The sequence below is a fragment of the Ascidiella aspersa genome, chromosome 3 (assembly GCF_963924565.1).
Source record: "Ascidiella aspersa chromosome 3, kaAscAspe10.2, whole genome shotgun sequence".
NCBI lineage: Eukaryota > Metazoa > Chordata > Ascidiacea > Phlebobranchia > Ascidiidae > Ascidiella > Ascidiella aspersa.
In genome coordinates this window covers 31,652,817-31,675,233 of record NC_139449.1, presented here as the reverse complement: position 1 = coordinate 31,675,233, position 22,417 = coordinate 31,652,817, and the positions used below count along the sequence as shown (strand labels likewise).

General features: G+C 36.9%; 4 protein-coding genes across 4 annotated transcripts; 2 read left to right on the top strand and 2 right to left on the bottom strand.

The window, feature by feature from the left end:
- The first annotated feature begins 1,790 nt into the window (after positions 1 to 1,790).
- On the top strand, positions 1,791 to 4,751 carry LOC146162478 (ras-related protein Rab-8B-like). Its single transcript, XM_083385206.1, has 6 exons — positions 1,791 to 1,917; positions 2,549 to 2,609; positions 2,995 to 3,133; positions 3,586 to 3,675; positions 4,396 to 4,497; positions 4,656 to 4,751. The coding sequence occupies exons 1-6, from the start codon at positions 1,791 to 1,793 to the stop codon at positions 4,749 to 4,751; spliced, it is 615 nt and encodes a 204-aa protein (XP_083241332.1).
- Positions 4,752 to 8,657: 3,906 nt separating this feature from the next.
- LOC146162477 (F-box/LRR-repeat protein 8-like) lies at positions 8,658 to 9,830 on the bottom strand. The gene has a single exon (XM_083385205.1). The coding sequence runs from the start codon at positions 9,828 to 9,830 to the stop codon at positions 8,658 to 8,660; it is 1,173 nt and encodes a 390-aa protein (XP_083241331.1).
- A 4,447-nt stretch (positions 9,831 to 14,277) lies between these two features.
- On the top strand, positions 14,278 to 18,772 carry LOC146162476 (ras-related protein Rab-13-like). The gene is made up of 6 exons (XM_083384279.1): positions 14,278 to 14,423; positions 15,210 to 15,270; positions 15,618 to 15,756; positions 16,377 to 16,466; positions 17,096 to 17,197; positions 17,555 to 18,772. Exons 1-6 carry the CDS (start codon positions 14,297 to 14,299, stop codon positions 17,663 to 17,665), a joined length of 630 nt encoding a protein of 209 aa, XP_083240405.1. The 5' UTR covers positions 14,278 to 14,296; the 3' UTR covers positions 17,666 to 18,772.
- LOC146162475 (synaptonemal complex protein 3-like) lies at positions 17,596 to 22,305 on the bottom strand. Its single transcript, XM_083385204.1, has 7 exons — positions 22,163 to 22,305; positions 21,668 to 21,761; positions 21,181 to 21,316; positions 20,912 to 21,022; positions 20,530 to 20,630; positions 19,369 to 19,471; positions 17,596 to 19,013 (listed from the first exon to the last, which is right to left on the bottom strand). Exons 1-7 carry the CDS (start codon positions 22,260 to 22,262, stop codon positions 18,960 to 18,962), a joined length of 699 nt encoding a protein of 232 aa, XP_083241330.1. The 5' UTR covers positions 22,263 to 22,305; the 3' UTR covers positions 17,596 to 18,959.
- Between the last annotated feature and the right edge of the window lie 112 nt (positions 22,306 to 22,417).

Here is a 22,417-nt window from a genome sequence, read left to right as displayed (position 1 = left end):
GGCGTCGCAAAGTAACTTTGAAAGACACTTAAGCTCAATAAACTTGCTTGCATCGTCAAAGTTGTGCGCAATTGAAATCGAATGTTATGAGAATGGGGAAAAGGTGCGCGCGAAGCGCGAAAAATTTTCGTATTTAACAAAAATTTTTTTATAAGCGTTAAAATATTCGCGTAAGCCATAAACCGTGTGCGTATCTTACTCAAATTTTAAGAGAGATGTTGCATACTTCACAATCGCTAAATTACAAAGACGTTATAGTTTGGCGCTAAAAGGGTTTATTAATCACTTCGATTTGGTTTAAATTGCATCTTGGAAAGGGTCAGGGCGTTTAGCCTAAAGTCACAGTGAAAGCCTGTAAAACAATACTTTCGAGTTGCGCGATATATTGTATCGTACATTTACTTTTAAACGCAAATATAACTTATAAGTTCGCAAAACATCACTTTAGAAAGTTCCATATAGGACGCACTGCGGCTTCTCTCAAACCGGTCCAACACCTACCAAAAATTAAGTGTTCTTGCCACACCCTGGATCCGAATTTGGTGAGCGATAGGGAACTGTTTTTTACATGGTATAACCGGAAAAATGTAATCATAACCAAACAATTGCAGTATGCTTACTGTTCGTTGGTTAGCTTTCTTTGAATAAACCCTCAACTTTACGCTTTGCAATAATTCAACAGTGCTTCGCGGGCCACGAACAATGGTGTCGAGGGCCACATGTGGCCCGCGGGCCTGGGTTTGTACCACCCTGTGCTAACCTATTTATAAGCACTTGCCCAAAAAAAAATTATTTTTATTTTAAAAGGTTTTGGAAATTCAATTGTCCTGAGGGACCGCATGCCGCTCGCGGGCCATTGGTGAACAAGCCGACACTGTGCGAAATAACACTTACGTAAAATATTTATACCCGGTGGGCCACAGAATCTGAAGCTCTAAAAATGTTACTAAATACTAATAGTTATACTATGTCATGCTTTTACGTAGCTTGGTCCATCCATTCCGCTAAGAAAACATTTGAACGTTTCGGTAAGAATTTTTTTCCACATGTACCCATGCATATAGAATTGTAGCTAAATAGTATATTTAGTTTCAGCTTAAAATCCTATTGGCAACAACAAACAGAGGTGCAAACACCCGTTTACTGATTTTACAGCTGCATGTTTTATCATTCACAACTTTGGGGCCGTAAACTTTACCAATTTACTTTTACTGTATAATAGACTGTGTGATAAAACGAAACGATTTAGGCCACAGCGCAACAATGTTGAGAAATTTAAACAGTCGTAAACTGTGTCTACAAAGCGGGGCACTATGAGAACGCACTATTAAGGTGATTACTGTGACCAGGAATGTATTGTGGAATTTTGCTCTGTAAAATGCAGTCCAGCGTTCAGTTAATCGTTACAACCCCAAGAAGTTTATGGTGGGCTATTTTTCATTCTTCAAAGATTGCGTATTTATGCTGATATTAATTATATTAGTATGCTACAAATTGCCATAAAGAAGATTAGTAGTTTTCTGAAAGTCCGTTACCCTACCTAGTGGCTTTCAAACTGTTTTGATCCCATCTCACTTTAGTTTAATAACAGTTGAGTACCAAATTGCAATGAAAGAACTTAATGTGCTCCAACTATAGGCCTACCTAACAGTAAAACTATATACCGCTAGTTGTTCGATAATATCGAATTGAAACCGATGGCCGATAAGTGTAACGTGAATTTTGCTTTTTATAATTCAGTTATGCTGCTGAAAATAGAATAGTTGTTCAAAGATTTGCAGGAAAAGCATATGGCGCATCTACAAGCAGACTATCATTTCAAGTTAATAATAATTGGCGACGTCAGTGTTGGAAAAACGTCAATAGTAAGAAGAATAACAGACAATGAGTTTTCGCCCAACTACGTCGCCACCATAGGTAAGATGTTGTCAATTTTGTATTTGCAGCGTAGTGCCAGTCTGGTAAGCAACACCGTCAACAAAACTTTACCGTATAGCACAATTTTTATGGCAACCATATGCGTTCTAAAATTACATTAGTGGAAATGGACAGCTTTATCCTTTACAGGATAAGCTGGCGTAAAATCAATTGTAAGATATTTTAATTTTACACATTCTTTGTATAGTTAGAATTTTACACAGCTTTTTATAATAAGGATTATATTACAGTGAGTATCACAAATCTACCAACATTGATTCGAATTTGGTTGCAGGTTTATTGATAGACTTTATTTTAAGGACTTTGGCAACATTCAGATTATATAAGACTTCATTTTTGCTCCATGAGCCGTATCCTTTGCAAAAACGAAAGTCCATAAAAGGATTATCATGTGTGGGTAATGTTTCGGAATACTTTCAGAAAACATTGTTTGGCGGACAATAGCATATATGCAAAGCTATAAAGGTAATGTAAATAGGGATTTTTGGCCCAGAGTCGAACATTCACCTTACCTTTCACGTGTTAATCGTTTTCCGTTTTACCACTCAGAAAACATTAAGCGTTCTCGATCGTTAGTGCGTTAATGATATCGGTGTTTTTTATTTGACAGGAGTCGATTTTAGATTGAAAAAACTGACTGTTCGAAACAAATCTATCGCAGTCCAAATATGGTAAGACACTAAAAATAAAAAATAAAACAATTTACTTTTTTTCACTTAAAAGTTGATTGTTTGTAAATAACAGTTGTAAGTCAATTCGAAGTGACTTAAGTCCCAGCTATGTAATTTGAAGAAAAACTGAACGTCAAAGTCAAGTAAGAGTTAGTCTAGTCAATCTGAAACAGTTCACTAAATGCACAGTTACTTACTATAACACTGGTTTATAAGGACACCCTAATCATAAACAACGGTGAGAAATGCTGTACAATGATTTAACATGCAGCATAACACACATACGGTAAACGGAAATATAGAACTAATTAGGATTTAAAAATCCAAAAACGAACAGCTCAACGGTTTATTTATATACAACTAATATAATGTGCATTTCTAATAGGGATACAGCCGGACAGGACAGATACCAGGCAACCACAACCGTGTATTTAAGAGGTGCCAAAGGAGTGCTTGTGGTCTATGACATCACTAGCGATGTTTCGTTTCAAAATGTGAAGAAGTGGGTGCGACAATTCAGGCGGGTAAGAAAAAAGAAAAACGCCCTTAATAACGTGGGTTAATTAGGAAAAAAAGTTTAGTTTTCCTCTGGATTTTATGACAGTTTATAGCTTAGGAATTGCAATGCCCGATATTGTATTTTGTATATTAATACCAATACCCTATGTAGATATGTTAGTCAAAACATACCGCTGATTCAATTCGATACCAAATGACGTCAGGTCATACCAAGGTCAATTGAACAAAACAGATGAAATCGTAATGTATTCCGTATAGGTCAAACTTTTAAGCGCAGAACAACTCAGTTGTTTGTTGTTAATATGATATTTCCAAAAAGCAGTTACATTACAGAGTTGAAAGCGCTCAGTTGCAGCATACCATTGCCGAATTCCTTGAAACAATTTGGTATCGGTTAGCTCCGATACGGATGTTATCGAACATCGGAAATTACAAACTGCTATTGTTTTGTGTTCAGGTAACCAGGGAATCGTCAGTGTCAATGTTAATCGGCAATAAGTGCGACAAAAATACAATGAGGCAAGTACCTAAGGATAAAGCTGAGCAGGTAGGCAAGTAGCTTCGTGTGTAAAATGTATTACATGTGCACCACTCATAGCATGTTGTATTCCTGTTTATTTTAGGTGTATTTAAACAATAAGTTTTAAAGAAGATCTGTCTACGAAAATTCTGTTACTCAGTGCTCTACAACCCGTATGCACTATGCACCCTAGGCTGCACCAAACTAAACATGGGGTGCGGTACACAATTACGAAGTGGTACACAAGGGGGCATAGCAAATTTGCCAAAACCTATTATTTTAATAGTCGTTTTAGCCAAAATTTTCTATTAACCAACAAACGACTTTTAGAATTTAGCCTAGATGTGTCAAAGTCGTATAAAAAATATCGAAGAGTTTGAAAAATGATTTTTCCATCAACATTTAATTGCTAAATTCTGTAATACATTGGCATGACCGCATTGTTTATCGCATTTACAATTTTTTGCAACCAGAGCAATCTTTTTAAGATGACTGTCATACTGCCATTTCGCTATTCGGATAGGTTTACCTTCAAAGTATAGGTTGCCTGATTTTGTTACACCATCTTTCAGGGTGCCCCATAGAAAAAAGTTAAAGAGCACTGCTGTAACGCTTACTAACGGATACACTGAAATGGAAATGTTCGTCGAAACTTGGTTGATGCCAATTTGTTGCAGGTCAACCGATTGCGCACGTTGGAAATGCAAAACTGAAATTAAACTAATCACAAGCAATTTTTTGCGGCAGGTGGCTAAAGATTACGGCATGCTGTTTGCAGAAACAAGCGCCAAAACGGGCAAGAACGTAGATTCGGCCTTTCGAGAACTTGTAACAGCCATGGTAGACAAGGTATGTACTTTCAGTGACGCATTTGGTTTATTTAATAGGGTACTTTAAAAGTTTAAAACAAACCCAGTTGTTCGAAATGTTGCAGATATTGTAATGGCGTTAGTTAACACCCAATTTTAATTACATTGATAACAAATACGTATACCCTTTTTCAACAGCACCGAATGAACCAACATATGGGTCAAGGTTGTGAAGAAGCGAATGACACAGTGGACATCACCCAAAATAGTGAAACTTCCTCGAAATGTTGCTAAATAATACAATTTAATTGACGGACTTAATCGATCTGTGTTGGATTAAATCGATCTGTGTATTGTTGTATTTTTTACACCCTTGAAAGCTAGTTAGCTGATTCAAAATAATAAGTTTGGCGGCCACGTGTAAAATGTTGAAGTGTTGAAAACAGGCTTGTCTACAGCTTGAAATGTTACAAGCTACACAACATGATAACTTATATTTCGCGGGTCGCATACTAACATTGTAACCCAGTATTTAGAACCGTATATAGAGTCACTATACACACTGCGGGGCCAGTTCTAAAGCATATCAGTGCCTAGGCATTTTTAAATCGGAAGGATTATAGTTTTTGCGTTATCCGTAAGTTTCTTGTTGAAATTGATGTGAGCTGTACGATTTGAGTGAAATAAATTAAAACAAAACATTTTCCAGTATTATACAGAGCTGTTGTACGTTGTATAAATTTCGCTTAATGTGACATCACAGCTACTGAACTAAATCACCCAGCGATAATGCAAGTAAGAACGATTAAACTGTATGTTTAACCACGCAAAACTTAGACAGAGAGTTTGCAAAAATATATGTTGTGAGTTTCTTATGTTGGACGCCGTTTTGTCCCGGGATTACGTGTTTGCTTATATCACGCTAGTCCAGTGGTTCTGAAACCCTTTTTCTTGCGACGCCTTAAAAAAAGTTTGGTGGACTTGCGACGTATCGAGCTTGTGACGCAGTTTACTTATTTGTATTCATTCATTCCTATCAATATGGTACCACAAAATCAACATCAATTTGTGCAGTTTTCTTGAAAAAATGAATTCCAACGTATCTGTCGCAACACGTCAGCACATCAAATTAATTCTTTGTTTTATCGCCTTAATGTTGCGTCATGAAAGTTTTTCTTTAAATTCGATTGCCGATATCTCTTGCTAGAGTTTGCAACGAATGCCTTGTTACACCAATTTTTATGCGTCAGAGCTGTATGTGATGTTACGTATATCCGTTTAATGTGAGCGCTTTGTTTTGAAATTCGCCTTATTGTCAACAATCCATTATTTTAGAATCGAACGCCAGTTACGTCGCAATGTAGAGCGAAGCGCTTTTGTTCAAGCCATATTTGGACAAAAATATTATTTCCGTCTATAAGAGTCGAGAGAAAAAGGTTTAGACCACGCCTTGTTGTCACGTGATTTATTATTGAAAATCGTAAGAATATCTACGTCAATATTTCCTGTGCATTTTAGAAATCTTTTCGCCTATAAGTATAGTCGCACAATCGAATAAAAATCAGTATCAACTAGTATCAACCAGTATCAGTCAGTATCACCCAGTACTGCCTAGTGCAGGGAGAAAATACTAAGACAGCAAAATTGACTGTTCATGTATCTGAACTAAAGGAAGAATTGGACCTGAATGGCCTCACGAAGACAGGCCATCTCAAATCTTGTAGGAGTGTGGTCGATTCATCTTGGCAATTATATAAATGAAGACTCATTAATCGGACCCATACCCCCACATATCTATCATTGGACAGAAATACCTGAAGGCATACTGCTATTTAGTTGAGATAGAAAACAAAATCATTGTGTGGCGCGTCGCGCAGTTCGAGAAACACTGCGCTAGTCGAACAACTATACTGCTACCACCCAGGTTGTGTCCTTCACATATTTGATTCAGCATCAGAAAACTTACGCGGACATTGTACAACAAACCTACCTGGTAATCATTTGATGGTCATTTTGACCAAAGCTGACTTCGTCAAGAGTATTTAAGCACGCAAAGTTTAAGAAGAGTTCACACATTAGCGCGGTTATTGCAGTTGTATTTAAATAACATCGCCGGTACTGCGCGTATAGTTCTTTACCGGCTATACATCGGTCTGTGTGCTTGAACACAAAATGGTAAAAGGCGGCAAAACGGATATTTTATTCTCTTGACACATTTGTTTGTGTACGATTTACGTGCAACAAATGATTCTATTTCTCGCATTGTGTAGTAGGTTGTTTTCATTTTATTGTGACTATATATAACCACTTCTTATTATAATAAAGCACCACTGAAGATACTAGTAAGGTTGCCGCAGCTTATTTATTATTTGGTGAGAAACCTAAATCAAGCAGGTTTTGTCCACTGATGTAACCTATGTGAGGTGTAGTTCATAAAATGCGATTAGTAGATTAGGACATATCGACAAGTTAACAATTTGCCACACATCGGTCAGGCCGAATTTTGTTCAATTCGAATTTACAACCGAAAAATTGTTTTACAGTGAGAGCCACATTATAAGGTTGTGCGGAAAGCATGTTGTGCAGGCTGGTTTGAAGCTTTACCTGTAGCTCTTTTATCCATTAAAATTTAAAAACTCATAGACAGAAGTCACCATCGGAATTTTACTAGAAAGATAATATTTACTTGTAGTAAAAAATAGAGATCTACAGCTCTATTTTAAAGTTGTATGGACCTTTATGTCTGTATAGCAGCCTTTCTTAACCTGGGTAAATTTCCTCCTTTTGGAGGGTAAATCAATCAAAATATCCACATTGGTTGACGGGACTCATTTTCGTTGTGCATTATCTACCACTTTACCAGACATTGAACAAATCGTTGCCAAAAAGCAAGGGCATTCACCACATTCAATACAACTGGTGTAATTTTTTACTTACGTTTTTTAATGAGCACCATTTTATATATTGGGGATAAATCTGCTATTCATCTTTGTTAAACGGGAAAAACATACAAAAAATGGTTAAGAACCACTTTGTTGTCAAAAAGATTCGTCAAAGCCCCGCTTTTTACATACTACCTATAATGTTGAGATAGAAAGAAAGAAAGAAACTTACTTCGACCAGTGTTTCCTAATCAATACTTTATTTTACAACTTTTTAGGGGCGTTACTCCTAATGGAATTTAAGGCCATATTGTAACACATTCCATTCTTTGTGTTGAAAAATTCCTTTGAATTTCCAGTTACCTAAATTGAAAAACCCATTTCAACGCTTGAATTTATCATTGTTAAATTTCCAATTTGGAAAATGGAACTCTTTCGTATTAAATACCTTTGTAGGAGTTTATAAAAACTCAAGCTAACCCGTGCTATATCGTACATGGCTTTAAATGCTCTTATAAAAGTGAGTATTTTATTTGAATTGGAAGCTGTTAAATGCTTCGCAATATCATATTGCGTTTGCCGGAAATTTGCAGTCTTTTTGTCTCCCCTCAGTCATTAATTTCGCCTTCAATATATTTTAATTAAAAATCGGTGATGCTGTCGACTTGTTTTTGTTGAATTGTTTTTTTCGGTTTGTCGCATTCAAACAAACAGAGCACTGAACAAATTCGTGCGAGTTTGATAAACACACTGAAAAACTTAGAGACTCTATCAGAACCAATGTTTCAAATTCTAAAAAACATGGTTATGTATTGACATGTCTTTCGGAATTTGCATTCGTGCCTTCTGTTTTACCCCACAACAAAAAACGGTATAGAGAATAACGGAAATACACAAAACTAATACCTAAAAAGCAATAATATCCAAAGCAAACAATCTACATCATTAGTATTAGGAACAACATTATAATAAAGCCAATTCGTTAGTCGTATTTTGGTCTTCCGAAGTGTGTTTTATTCCGACGTTGATGTTGTTCTTATTTAGGTCTTATGTCTGGAGTCCACAAAAACTATTTCACGAAGCCAATAAAATACTAATCAGATTGTGATAAGTCAGTTAATTTTTTCGAAGTTAAGTCGTTGGGAATATAGTTCAAAAATACATTTAAGTAGCCAGGTCGCCACAGTTTATTCTCTCCTTTCTGTAATTGACCGTCCAGTGGATAAGCAAATTCAACACGACAGTAAGATGCTCGCCTAAGGAAAACATTTTCCAAACATCCATCATAATTTTTAATATTTAACTAAAGAGAAATGCTTCAAGTCATGTTCGAGATAGTTTCGATACGATCCGACGCTACGACCCTCAAGTCATAGCGCAAATTTCCGTGCGTTCCGGCTATCAATTCAGCCACAGATCCGCGCACGGGAAAAGCGCATATAAGTTCCCGCAGTTGGCCACATACGTTGGTCAGGTGCTTCAGGCCGTCTTCGAACTCGACGCTTTGAAGGGTTTTGCCTTCAAAAACGCCGCTGTTAAGTCGGAACACCTGCAGCGAGGAGGCGTACTGGTCTGCGATGTTAAACATTAGGTTACCTCCGGGCGCGTACATAACGTTCAAGTCCAACTGGACGAGCGGGATGTTCTCGCAAAGGATGCGCTCCACGGAAGAAATGGACGCGGTGTCTTCAACGAGAAGGGTGACCTGAAGTGGACACCCCCGAGTCGCCAGAGTGGCCCAGGCGCCGGCGGACACCGCCTTTCCGTGTTTATCACGATGGTTGCACACCAAACACAGCCGTTTTAAGACACAGTCTTCCGTGGCGCCGATTCCAGCCACCACGCTGTCGTCGATGCTGTGATAGAAGAGCTCGAGTGTTTCGAGGCGAAAACAGGAGCTGACAAGCTGGAGAACTCCGACGGGGCTCACGTTGTCGAACTCGCACTGGTTGCGCAGCCAGAGAGACTGCAGGTGCGGGTGGTTGGCGGCCAGCACGGAAAGGAACTCGTCGTCGAAAGGCACGTTGCAATGGCGTAGGTCGAGCACGCGCAGACGCAGCACGAACTCACGCTCTAGCGACTGCGAGAAAAGACTCTTGAGCGCTCGCAGAATTCCCGTACCGTCCAGAGCAGGTGGATTGATGCCTGTAAAGTGGAACGCGAAGTTCTTGAGGCGCTTTGACGGCGACGAGGCTATTTCGTTGAGGGTGTGAATCGCCTTTTCGCGACTAACGACCTGACTCGGGTTCAGGTACATCTCGACGTCGCGCAGCAAGCTACAGTACTCGTCAATTTGGCAGATAGCCTTAGTCTCGTCGGCTGCGTTTGAGTCGAACTTGAACTCGAACTTGGTCCAGAGACTCGGACTTTGAAAGCACTCGTTCCACCAGCGACAGACGCGCCGAGCGCTCAGTCGGTCGTTAACCGGCAGATAGGACACGATTTCACATAGGATTTGCTCGGGTATGACTGACCACGTCTCGTATTCCATCGTGGTATAAAATGTTATAATCAAACACCGTTACCTCGAGAATCACACAAGTTTCTAACTTGCGAAAGTTAGTTAGAAACGGCGCAACTCCGCATACCATCGCCGTTAAGGATAAAACTGCACGTAGACTTGTCTGATGATTAAACTACCAGTTAGCCTGTATACTAATAATTGTTCACATTAGTCGCGTCGCTTATTGTCATCATATAGCGCCTTTTTTGTAACAACAATATGTGCATTCACATGCTTATTTTTTAACCCGTAATGACAGGAACAAATGACTAGCAAGGCCGGAAATTGAACGCTTCTCAGTTTCTATACAGTACAAAGTAAATTATCGACAGCCCATCAACAACAATTAACACGCGGTTAAATGAGAGAGTAAAATGAGCAACGTGAAATTTAAAATCAACTTTTGATGCAATTTAGGGCAAATTAAAAGAGATCTACATACTCAAACATAATTTGAAAAGGCCACTAATATTTGTATTCGCAATATTATAAGAAAAGGTGCGGAAAGGTATCCACTCTTTTTACAAAATAAGTAAACTCTCCTGACATTTGACGTCGGAATGAAGCCTTGGAAAATCCTAAAACATGTAAAATACAAATGACGTTTCACTGTGTTGCTAGACGGCGTGAATATAAAGTACAAATAATAGGGTATTCTGTTAATGTATGCGATTTCCTTGCATACAAGTAATAAAAAGACGTTTCGTTACTTGCAGAAGTTGATAAGTTGCATCAAGAAAAAAACAATTAGTTAGAAAACTAACTATTTTATGTCCTTTCAAACAAACGGCTCTTTAAGGACGCTCATAAAAGGTTCGTTTCCTATCCCAGTAACTTTAAGCATCATACCTCTGCCAAGGATTGTAAGCGTGAGACAACAATATGCAAATTTCTACTTGATTGCTATTGTATGGGCAAATCGATGCCCGATAAAAAGACGGAACTGCTATTATTTTAAGCACAATACCCATCCACACCTTTCCTGGGCAACAAAATAGAAACGATAATAATATGCAACTTTAAAGCCAACGACGTATCGACTTTAAAACACTGCACAGTTGAAGAAAGGCAGTCAAGTTGTATCATTCTTTAGCGTCATTTACAAAGGTGAATTGGTATTTTTCAGTGGTATGGATTCGTATCTGGAGGCGTTATTTCAACGTTTACATAAGCAAACATTTCGTTTGATGTAAAGCAATTAAAATCAACACAGCTAATTCAATCAGTATAGATATGTCAGTTTTGCTCAATTTACGGGTCGCGACCCAAAATTGGGTGACTGTTTAGTTTGGTTGCTAAATATTTTGATCACGGCGAAAAAGGTTGGGCAACTCAGATAAGTGAAACGACAGTCGATTTCCATCCTTTTGGGATTAGGCATTTTGAGTTTCTCGCCCAAAATCAACAAATCAAGAGCTCCTGTAAGATCCAATTTGTTTGTTGTCTTGAAACAATTTATAGCTTTTGCGTTGCCTAAATGATTTTTAACGTATTACTTTGCCCGATTGAATGCAGTGCCTTCCTGCCAAAGATACATTGTTAATACACGCCAGTGACGTAATTTTGTGTGCAATATCGCCGGCTTAGGGAATTTACAATGAAAAATGGCCGTTTTTGCCGTATACATCGTCCTACTTTAACATAGGACTTAGGCCAAGAAACTTACGGCGTGAATCTTTGGCGGCCAGAAAAATTTTAGAATGCAGTCAATATACTGTGCAGCAAAATTAACTTAGAATTGATACAGCGGAAAAAACAAGTATCTTAGCTTTGGCTTTAAGTTGAACCTTAATAATGCAATAATTAGACTTATGCAGAAATTTCTGACAACTTAATCTTTACTCCAAAACGTGTTGCCGTAGACCAGTGGCCGGCAAACTATATTTGTCGCAGCTACAAATGCTCAAGAGCTCCCACTACGTGAAACCACTAAAACAACAGGGGCGGATCCAGGATTTTGTTGAGGGTGATAGGAATATAAAAAAAAACAGAAAATTACATTTATAAAAATTACATTATCAAAGTTCATCCTAAAACCTGTTGTTTTCAAGCGCGGATAATCCTTATATGGAGCTAAAAGCCTAGGCGTCAGCCTATAGTTTCGCGTAACGCGAAAAAATACGGTAATTGTTTAAATTAGCAAAACGTCAATTAAAAGCATATGTAACCCATAAAACATTTAAAAGATCAAAAATGAGCCTTAATAAAAATCTCATAACCACGCTATTTTTTAAATAAAAGACAATGGATGTACAGTAAGGCTATCGCGCATCCCACAACTAGTCCTATATGATAAAACTGAAATAATAAATAGTAGTTCGGCTCACTTTTGGGCCGCGGCCTACGGTTTGGCGACAACTGTTGAAGTAGTCCTATTTATATCCTACATATAATCTGGCTAGTAAATTAAACTTTAATGTTCGTCACAGCAAGTTACGTTTGAGCAGGTAACTAATACATAGGCTACGTTTTTATATAATACATAAAAATTGAAAAGAATACAGCAAATGAGAAACTTATTTGCCTTGTGACCGCATTACCGATGTTAGCCAAACGGCGTGGTGCCTCATGACGCAGTGTTTTTACGGCACGTTGTAAAGTAGACGCCACTGGTATGTGATCATCCAAGAAAAGCAAGTGTAAGGTCTCGTTTTTTGACAAACCGCGGTCCGTGCAAAGAATCATAGAGCACAATTTAGAACGACAGTTATTGTAAACATAGCTTGTCTAAGGCAGTATCCTGCTTTAAGGCTGGTTTAATGGAGTACCCATTTCATAACGGTTTGACTGCGAACATAAATGCCAGCAACACCAGGGAATCTGTCATTACAAACTACGTTGCATGTTAATCTTGCGTCGTCGCCTAAAAGGCGTATTTTAAACCTGGGTGGTTTTTCAGTCGCCGACGTTAGCTAACTGCGACTCGGCTTGTTCCACATGAACGGCCATAGCCATTGTGGCTCGTTAGCATATGATGAACTGATGCATGTTAATATGCTACTACTATTGCGTCGGCCGTCGGTGCAAATATATGCAGAGCGAAAAGCACAGGCGCAAAGGCTTTTCAGGTGCGACCACAGAAGTTAAGCTCAGTGGCTAAAACGTGTTGTTATTACTAAACGCTGTATTAACATTGGGGAAGATAGCTGTGATTTACTTTCGGCTAAATTCACTTTTGTGAGTATAATAAGGGGTGGAATGAATGTAACGGGCGGTTTATAAATAGGGTAATACGAAATACAATAGTTTCTACTAACTGAATCGGCTGTGGTAGCACGTACTGTTCAGTAGCCCAAGTTTATAACAGTTAATTGGCATTGTTTCTGTCATAAAAGCCGCAAAAGATTTTTTAGAATTTGTTTATGTCGCAAAGGAATGCAAACAGATTCAGGTGTAGGTGCTGACAGCGTACATACCAAATCAGTAAAGCACGTGCAACAACACTTGTCGTATTACCTACAGGACGTGGTCGAAATTTTAGCGTAGGTGTACACTCGTTTAGTGTTCGTGCGCAACGCTTCTCGTCAATATAGCCGTAAGTAAATACCGCCCACTTAATATCAATTGCAATTGTGTGCTGTAAGATTCAAATTTACACTCCAATGAGTGAATAAATAGTTGTAAACATTTTTCAGCAGTTTAACGAATTAATCGCAAAGCAAGGCGACTTTGCCGCGGTTGAATTCATTGCTAGCCGTTTACAATTCAGCCGTTCAGCCTCTTTATTATTTTGCTTTACAAAGTCAACGTCGTACAATAAGGGTAAATAGTCCTAAAATAGTATAACAGCGCAGCGCTAAAACATTTACGCCAAAATGTCAAAATACAAGCGTTAAATACTTGTAGCATATACGTTTACTCACGTTACTTCAGCTTTTCACTGACAGTTATTATTTAGAAAAGTTTTGTTTATAAATATGTATTTGTCCATTTGTGCCTGTTAAGTGTAAATGAATCAAACAAGAAGTCAGGGGTGTTCGTGTTCCATTGCCGAATTTAATTTCTCACAGGCCGGTCGTCTTAGTAACATTTGCGAAATCATAACTAGAGAGTTAATTGAGATGTTTTCAAACTAGAAAAACGAAAACTATTTGTACAGTATGGTGACGGAAGATTGATCCATCAAACAACTTCCAAAAGTCAATTACTGTCTAGTCTAGATTGAGACTTCTACAATACTGTTATACAGCTTGGTTTCGTACTCTGAATAGTAAAACACTTTTGTTAAGTTGGTATCATCGATATTGTTTAAATCTGGTAATCAGGCGTGGTATCGGTTATCAAATGCGATTCTATCGGTCATCTTTGAAATTATAGACACAACTATTAACAGCCATAGATTTGTCCTGCATTTTGCATGTATTGCGGAACTTACTCAAAGACTATACGCTTTATAATTATTTGTACTTTAGTTTCAGGCAATGTAGATTTCACTTGGCGTTACAATTGCTACGATGGATACCCTAAAGGCCGACTGGCAATGCAAGCTGATCATAATCGGCGACAGTGGAGTCGGCAAAACCTGCGTGATGCGAAGATTCACGGACAACGAGTTCTCCTACAATTTTGTTGCTACTATAGGCAAGTTCCTGCATTATAAACATAATTTAAGGTATAAAGGGGAGGGATTTAAATGTACATAGGGCAGGTATATATGACTCGAGCAACTAGTATACATAAATATTTCAAGCAGGCTGGAAAATATATCCTGGTGTTGGTGTAAAAGGTCTCTTTTTGCCTAATAACACGTTACTTCAAATACCATATTTCTACTGCATTTGAATGATGCCCCATAACAATGGGGCGCCAAACGTTTTAAAATCCCAGTTTAATTTCGTTTTCCAAGACGAAAATCCGAATTAACGGGGGAAACGACATTTAGAAAAGCCTCCGTTGTTTGCAGTGTTATACAGTCCGGTGGAAAATGCATATAGTTGTATATATACTTGGTATCCCTCGGTTATGTTTGCCAACATGAGAAGGCCAAACACGCCGTGGAAGGCTTTGACTGGCACCGAATGTGTGCTAAGCAATATAGTGCGAACGTTGTTTTTTAACAGCGAGGGCAAATGCGGGCAATTCACAAACAAGCGCCTGACCGCAATTGATTTCTAACTACAGGGACAGAGACATTTAATAGACGACCTGACGATTTAACGTCTTTCTAGAATCTAGATGAACTTAACTGTGCTCGTACAAACCAGCACTTTCACTTTTAAACAACTTTCGTTGAACGTTGTTTTGACGAAGAATGTTTACGATTAAACTAAGAATCCACGTGTGTTGGCCGCTTCGTTTTTTAGTGAATTTTTAGTAGATTTTATACTTCACAATAAATACACATGGTTTAAAAATTAAATTTTTTAGGAATCGACTTCAAGTTGCGAATGGTCAAGGTTCGAGACAAAGTAATTAAAGTTCAGATATGGTGAGCTTATTTTGTTACTCCAGCGCAGAATGAAGTAAATGCATTACTACAAGTTAATTAAAAAAAAGGATACTATCAAACATACCCAAAAATAGGTAAAATAACATTTTAGTTGCAAATTCCATATCCATATATGTCATTGAACTCCTCATCACCTTGTGGCTGACTTCTATTATGTAGGCCTGTCACGCCAAAATTGGTCCGTCCAAAACTGGTCCGGTCGGATCGATTTTGGCGTTGGAACAGCCGCTAAAACAGGTCTGGCTATTTTTGCAAATTTTTAAACGTTTCTACTAATAAGAAAACTTTTATTTTGCGCCAAAATTTATTTTCTTTTTTGTCTTTAGGGACACGGCTGGCCAAGAAAAATTCCGTTCTATCACCACCGCCTATTATAGAGGCGCCAAGGGGGTACTGATTGTCTATGACATCACAAGCGAGCTTTCTTTTCAAAACGTTGTCAAGTGGGTGAGGAACTTTCGCCGGGTAAGTTTTTGTACCAAAAAATGCAAAAAATAAAAGGTTTATTTAAAAAACTTGACGAGGCCAACCGTTCGCTTTAACCATGAGCACGTACAGTTATGAAAAATTGGCGTGGTTTAAACCAGTGCTTCCCAACCAGCTGTTAGTGACCCTTTGATTGACCGCAAAGCATTTCTAAGTGTTGCAGTTTTCTATTAGATCGGGAAACTATTGCATTATCATTACGTAACAATTCGATGTGCGTATTTAATATTTTACTACCGGTACGTTGAATGTGTATACATTGTTCCTTTTCTTATTAATTTATTGTTCATTCGTTTGGTCATATCTCATTGTAGGTCGCACAACAAAAACTTGCATTAAAAGTGGGCCGCGAACTGAAAAAGGTTGGGAAACACGTTTAAACTTAGAGGCAAAACAACGATCGGTCATGACGAAATATATCAGTTTTACATTTTTTGCCGCCACTTGTACTATCAAAGTTCGCTATACGTATTTGTAATTAAATATTAACTGTACAAGTTAACCGATTTACTTAACACTTGAACAGCCGATCAAGCCTGTTCATATGAGTAGCCTATACGACGTCGACAATGTTTAGTCTAAACTTGGTGTTTGCTCAGTGGGCCGGCGACGACATTGAGTCGATGCTGATCGGTAATAAAAATGACAGGGAGGAGGCAAGAGAGGTCACAAAGCACGTGGCAGAAAAGGTAAGGGCGTTCGATCAGAGATGTAATTTCTAGAATCTAAATCAATAACAAGTGCAAGTCACTTTTTTAAATGCGTTGGCTTGGCTTAAAAGTCATTCATGCCAAACGACTTGTCTATTGGACTTAAATTTATCCTGACATGATTTAATGAATTGGAATTTTAGAAGGAAATTAAGAGCCATACTTAAACACAATTTAGGCTTGCAAAATTTGGTTATTCACGTCAACTTCATTTTTTTCGTTTATTTTGCCAATAACTTGATTCTGATTTGCTTCGCTAGGCTTTGGCAATGACTCCGGCGGCTCCACAGATCGCAAATCGCAAAATTATGAACCGTTTTTCTTCGTTACTTACCTAAACATGTGTAATTTTAATATAAAGCGCAAGACAGCATGAAAGCGCAATTACCAACTAACGTAACATGGAAGCAATAAAATCATTATAAAAAGTTAAATATTGGAGTAGACCTCGCTCACCGGAGAATTGGTTGGCTGAATGGGAACCATATTTTTGGTCTTTTATAGCAAATATTTAAAACTAGACAACATTAGAACGTTGCCAAGGTTAAGCAGAGTCATATTAAATTATTAAATGTGGCCTCGTACTACATTCTTTGCATTTGTTGCAGGTGGCCAAGGAGAACGGCATGCTGTTTGCAGAGACAAGCGCGAAAGACGGCGTGAACGTAGACGCTGCTTTCAACGAGATTTTAACAATCATTGTCGATAAGGTTCGTCACATTTTTATTTGGAATGATGTAGCCTCATTATCCATACATGGGTTTCAACATAGTAAAACTTATTTTCCCGTTTCTACAAAGTGATACGTATTTTTATGTTTACACTAACCGAAAGACATAAAATAGACGCTCTTTTCCAAACAAATATAAAATATTTCTTTCTTTCTTGTAATATATACATTTTCGATCATACCATGTTCGGTGTTGAATATCAACCCAGAAACACACCTACATATATAAACGCGCTAAAGAAGCGTCCTTATTCTGCGAGCCAAGGCAGACTGCGGGTAGAACAAGGCTGCTTTGATCAAAATCTAGTCACCAATTAACAAATCACTTTTCTTGCAGCACCTAAAACGACTGGCCGAACAAACGGACGAAATGGACGGGAGAAGCGTCACACTTTCTAGCAAGGCTGGATCGGAAGACGGAAAAACATTTCCCTGCTGCGCAAAATGAAACGTAGAAAATTACCTGTTTTGCAAAAGATATATGACTGCTTCAGATGATATTCAACGGTTAGCTGCAAATTTACACCTTCTACGAATTTCGAAGGCAATTGGAAGCTGTGCATGTAGATGTGGTAATATTGGGCTATAAAGTGAATGCTTCGAGCATTTTAAGGTAATATCAAATCATGAAAGAAATGACGTTTTTAGAATTCCTTTTGTTCTCCTGGCCTCCTACCTTTCTGTATAGTAGAACGAAGAACCAAAACAGAAGAATATCGGCATATATTTTTACGACATGAAACAGAACACTCCCTAAAATTTCCTTTTTTTCTTTTGTGTTGCGTTTAAACTGTATCAGTGTCATTTAACTAAAAGTGTAAACCGTAAATCTAACGTGAGAACTAGACAAAGCACTGTGCTCCTTTGTTGTTGGGTTGAAACTGCATTGTTTTACTAGCAGTGACATCAACACGATTTTGTGATTTTTCTTTCCTGGTTGATAAATAATTAATTTTATGCAAATTATGGCAATCGTTTTGAGCAAAGCAAAGGTTTTTTTTGTGAAAGGAATTGCATTCTAATGCACTTATATGTACAGGGGTTATTTATTAGTATGAATAGGTATGTACACCATACGACAGTTTTTATTTTGAACTTTGTTGACAAAACATCTAACTATAACTTATTTAATTAATTGTGTGATTGTTATAATATTTCTTAAAACAAAAGTTTAAAGTTACGACCGAAGGGGCTTGAATGTTTTTTTTAGTTCTTCGATGCATCAAGCGTTGCACAACCAATGGTTAACAAAACTTTTCGAAATATTAAAAATAAACATCACTCGGATAAATATTTTACGCCTAGTCCTTTATCGAGTGAGTTTTAGTACCTGTTTCTTCTCTTTGCAGTATTTTTAAGATGTTTGAATCAAAGCTACATGTTAAAATTTATGTTTAGCCCAAATATTATCCATTCAATTGTGTGCAATAACAACGATTTAATATTTTAACGATAACGCAAAAAATCATTAGAACAATACAAGATTGTTTGATGTCAGTTCAAAGAACCTTCCTATTTTAAGTTCATCAACTGTTATTACCAATGGTTTAAAATGCCCTGCCAAATATCTTGTGTTCATTACATAACAAAAACAAAAAAGATAAATAAATTTGTAAACTATTTGATGCAGTGTGACACTAACAGTATTTATGTGAGGAACATCAGACCACAATCTGCATTTACCACTTCACTCTGGTGCAGCTAACACTGAGGCACTATGGTTCAAAAAGAGCTGGTGTGTCTTATTGGTAATACATCGACAAAGTCTTTCGCATGTGGGCCATTTCTTGTTTTTTCTGCAAAAAAATGCACACAAGTGTTTGACACATATAAGACCATTTTTTGAACTAATTTAAGATAAGCTTATGCACAGATCAACCATTTATATTGCACTTTTGTATAATATTAGGCAGTTCCTCAATAATAACTGAAGCAAAACTTTACGGTAGTGTTAAAACTTATTACACCATTGCTACATTTAAACACACCTTCGGACAGAAAAAGTATTGGTCACATTTATTTCATAGATAAAACCACAGTTTTATAAAAATTTATATTAAATGAAGTGGTTAGAATCAAAAGATTTGTAAAAGACTAATGTAGACAATAACAAAGGTATAGAAATTTATTTGAAATGAAACAACTTCTTACTGCATTGGTGATAAACTTGTTTTGAAGGACAACCATATCTCTATCGACTTCATCTGCCAAATCTTTACGTTCGGTGCCTTGGAGCTCAGCCACTTCTAACACACTAAAAGTGAAATTCCAAGTAAAAGTAATAATTTAACTAATACTTCCTCTGTGTGTAAGTCTAACACTGGGGTGGCCAACGTATGGCACATGTGCTAACAGTGGCAAATTCCATGATTAAGTGGAACTTATACAACAGAGATAATGCAAAATGAGGCATGTCTACTTGTAAAACAGTTACAACTAATTTCTAGAAAAACGGTACAGCAGGTACTGGAATAACGTATAGGAAGAAAAGTGAGTTTTAGTGGGAAAATTCTGGTCTCAGCATAACAGCAGTTGTTAGTATCAGGGCTGGGGAGTGGGACTCGAGTAAGACCACATAAAACTACCCGAGTCCCGAGTCCAACGTGCGGATGCACACTATCAAATTTTAAAACTGTTAAGGCGGCAAAATGTAAGTTGTAAAAGTGTAATAGCAATGGTGAAATATTTTTCAACCATGTAATGCAGGTGGATTAATTATGACACCAATATTAGTGGATTTCAGAAAATCAACCCTAATTTAGTTGCATAATTGGGTAAAATACAGGCTATAGAGTCAGAGCTGGACTCAGGACTCAACAAAATCTTACATTTGGCCGGAGTCGGATTCAGGTTGTTTTTAACTGACTCCGCAGCCCTGGTTAGTATGGTGCGCCTGGTAAATTTTTGAATATATACAAAACTATAAAAAAGTTTTTCCGAAAAGGTACGTAGTTTAGTGAAGCTTGTCGGACATTAAATATTATTATACAAATAAATATTAATGACTTAAAGGGATTCCAATTTACGCTATATTCATGTATGTTTTTATCTCCAGACTTTTGATTAGGGAAAAAGTTAATACATGCAAAACACAAAAATTTCCCACACATTACTCTCAGAGCTGCATGATATTCCACACAGGTCACATGCATACAGAAAAGAGTGAATGGCTATTGCAATTAAATGTAAATAATTGATTCTTTAATTTAGACATAGCTCTAAGAATTTGGAAAAAAGTTTCTTTAATTTAAAAAGATGTTGTGCAAAAATCCTGTTTAACAACACAAACATGCCCACTTGATAATAACAAACCTCTTGGTATATTGTTCGTGAAGTTGCTTTATCGATTTAAATCGTTGATTTTGAACTGCTCGGAATTGAGAGAGAAGTTTCAACTGCTGGTTGAACAGATTCTTTAAAAATCAATTAGGCTTATCAATAGGCATAAATTTATCACAAAATTCATGGATGAATAGTGTTGCATGTAAATTGTGGCACATTTAGAAATAAAATTATTAAAAAAACAAAAATTGCATGGAATTAGTTTTAAAATTAGTTTAGGACTATTCACTGTCGAAAATAAAGAGTTAATTACCAGTTTAATCCTGATTGGGTACTTAAAGTTGGACATATACTATTGCTATTAAAATTTTAAAATTTTTATTTGATATTGTATTAAGTTAACTAAACTGACATTAATTTTTTCTTCGCTTTCTTTTGCCTTCCCCACATCTTCTTCCCATTGTGACAAAATAGCGGCCACTTTCTTTTCATATTCTTCTAACAATTTCTGCCGGATCGAAGCCTGACCATGCAATTAACATGTATATATAATGCATTTATCACCATTAAATCTTGATCATAAAATAAACTTCTAAATAGTACTGACCAAAGTCACACATACAATTTTCTTTAACTGATTTCTTTCTGACCGTGGTTTCAACATTTTTTCTAAAAAAATACCTGACTTTGTAGAACGGTACCAATCTTTTCCTGTGAAGTCTTATAATGTTTAGAAATCGCTTCCATTTTTCGACGCTTTTCGCCAATAGTTTTTTGCACATCTGAGCCAAACTGTTCTAACATTGAAGTGACAGGCCTGAATTCGTAAATAAAACACCTTTGAACACTTTCTCAACAATACTACCTAGGTAAACAGCTTTTTCAACCTTGTTTTTTTTATAAATAAATCTGTTTTTAGGTAAAACCAAAGCCTAATGGTATCTAATTTAATCACCAACATGCGACTATAAAACTTGCTAATTTTCTTATTTTTTTAACATTTTACATTAAAAACATCAATTTTTTGTGATGGTCCTTTTCGACTATAAGCAATGCTGGCACTAGTTTTATATATACTAGGTCAATTTAAAAAAAAATTGTGTTAACTAGTATTGAACTACAAATTTATATAAAATTGCAAATATTAAACTAACAGAAATGAACTAACATAAAATCATCCCCTCTTTCTTGTCCTTCTTCGTCTGATTCATCTTTGGACTTTTCAATTTTTGTTACTTTTCGTTTACCAGCTTTGTTCGATTCTGAAAATAGCTTAGCTTGGAATTCTCAGTTAAACAGCTCCAAAAAATATCTAATATGTCATTTAGATTGGACACAACAGAAATAAATCAAGCTCACTGGAACTTTGTCAAACTTTATCTTCTAATTCGGTTTTACAGCATTTAAAACAATGTCAATATATAAGTCTCTATTTGAAGAATAATTAAGTCGATGTTGCAAATGAAGGCTTAAGTGCAAACTTTCGTCAAAGTAAAAGTGCATTAAATACATCTACATTGATTATACAGCTCTTCTGTATTCCATAATAAGTATAATCCTACTTTTTAAACATATAGGTGATAAAATTATAATTTAGTTGTACAAAGTGTAGGTTAACGCGGGCATTATAACTGCAGACAACAAGTATAACATGATCACTTACGTTTATTTTCTTTTTGTTTAGGTTTCGATTCCGATTCTTCTTCCTCACAAAAATCTGAAATGTACGTTTCTAACTTTTTAGGAACCAACTTTCGCGGCATTTTGGTATGTTATTTGGTCGGTGGAACGGCAATAGATTTACAATACAAACTTTTCAAAAAAAATTACTAACGCTTCTCTTAGGTTACAAAGTAAGCACAATCCTGGGCCCTTCGAGTTGCCACTGTCACGTGATGTTATTTTCACTCATCCGTGA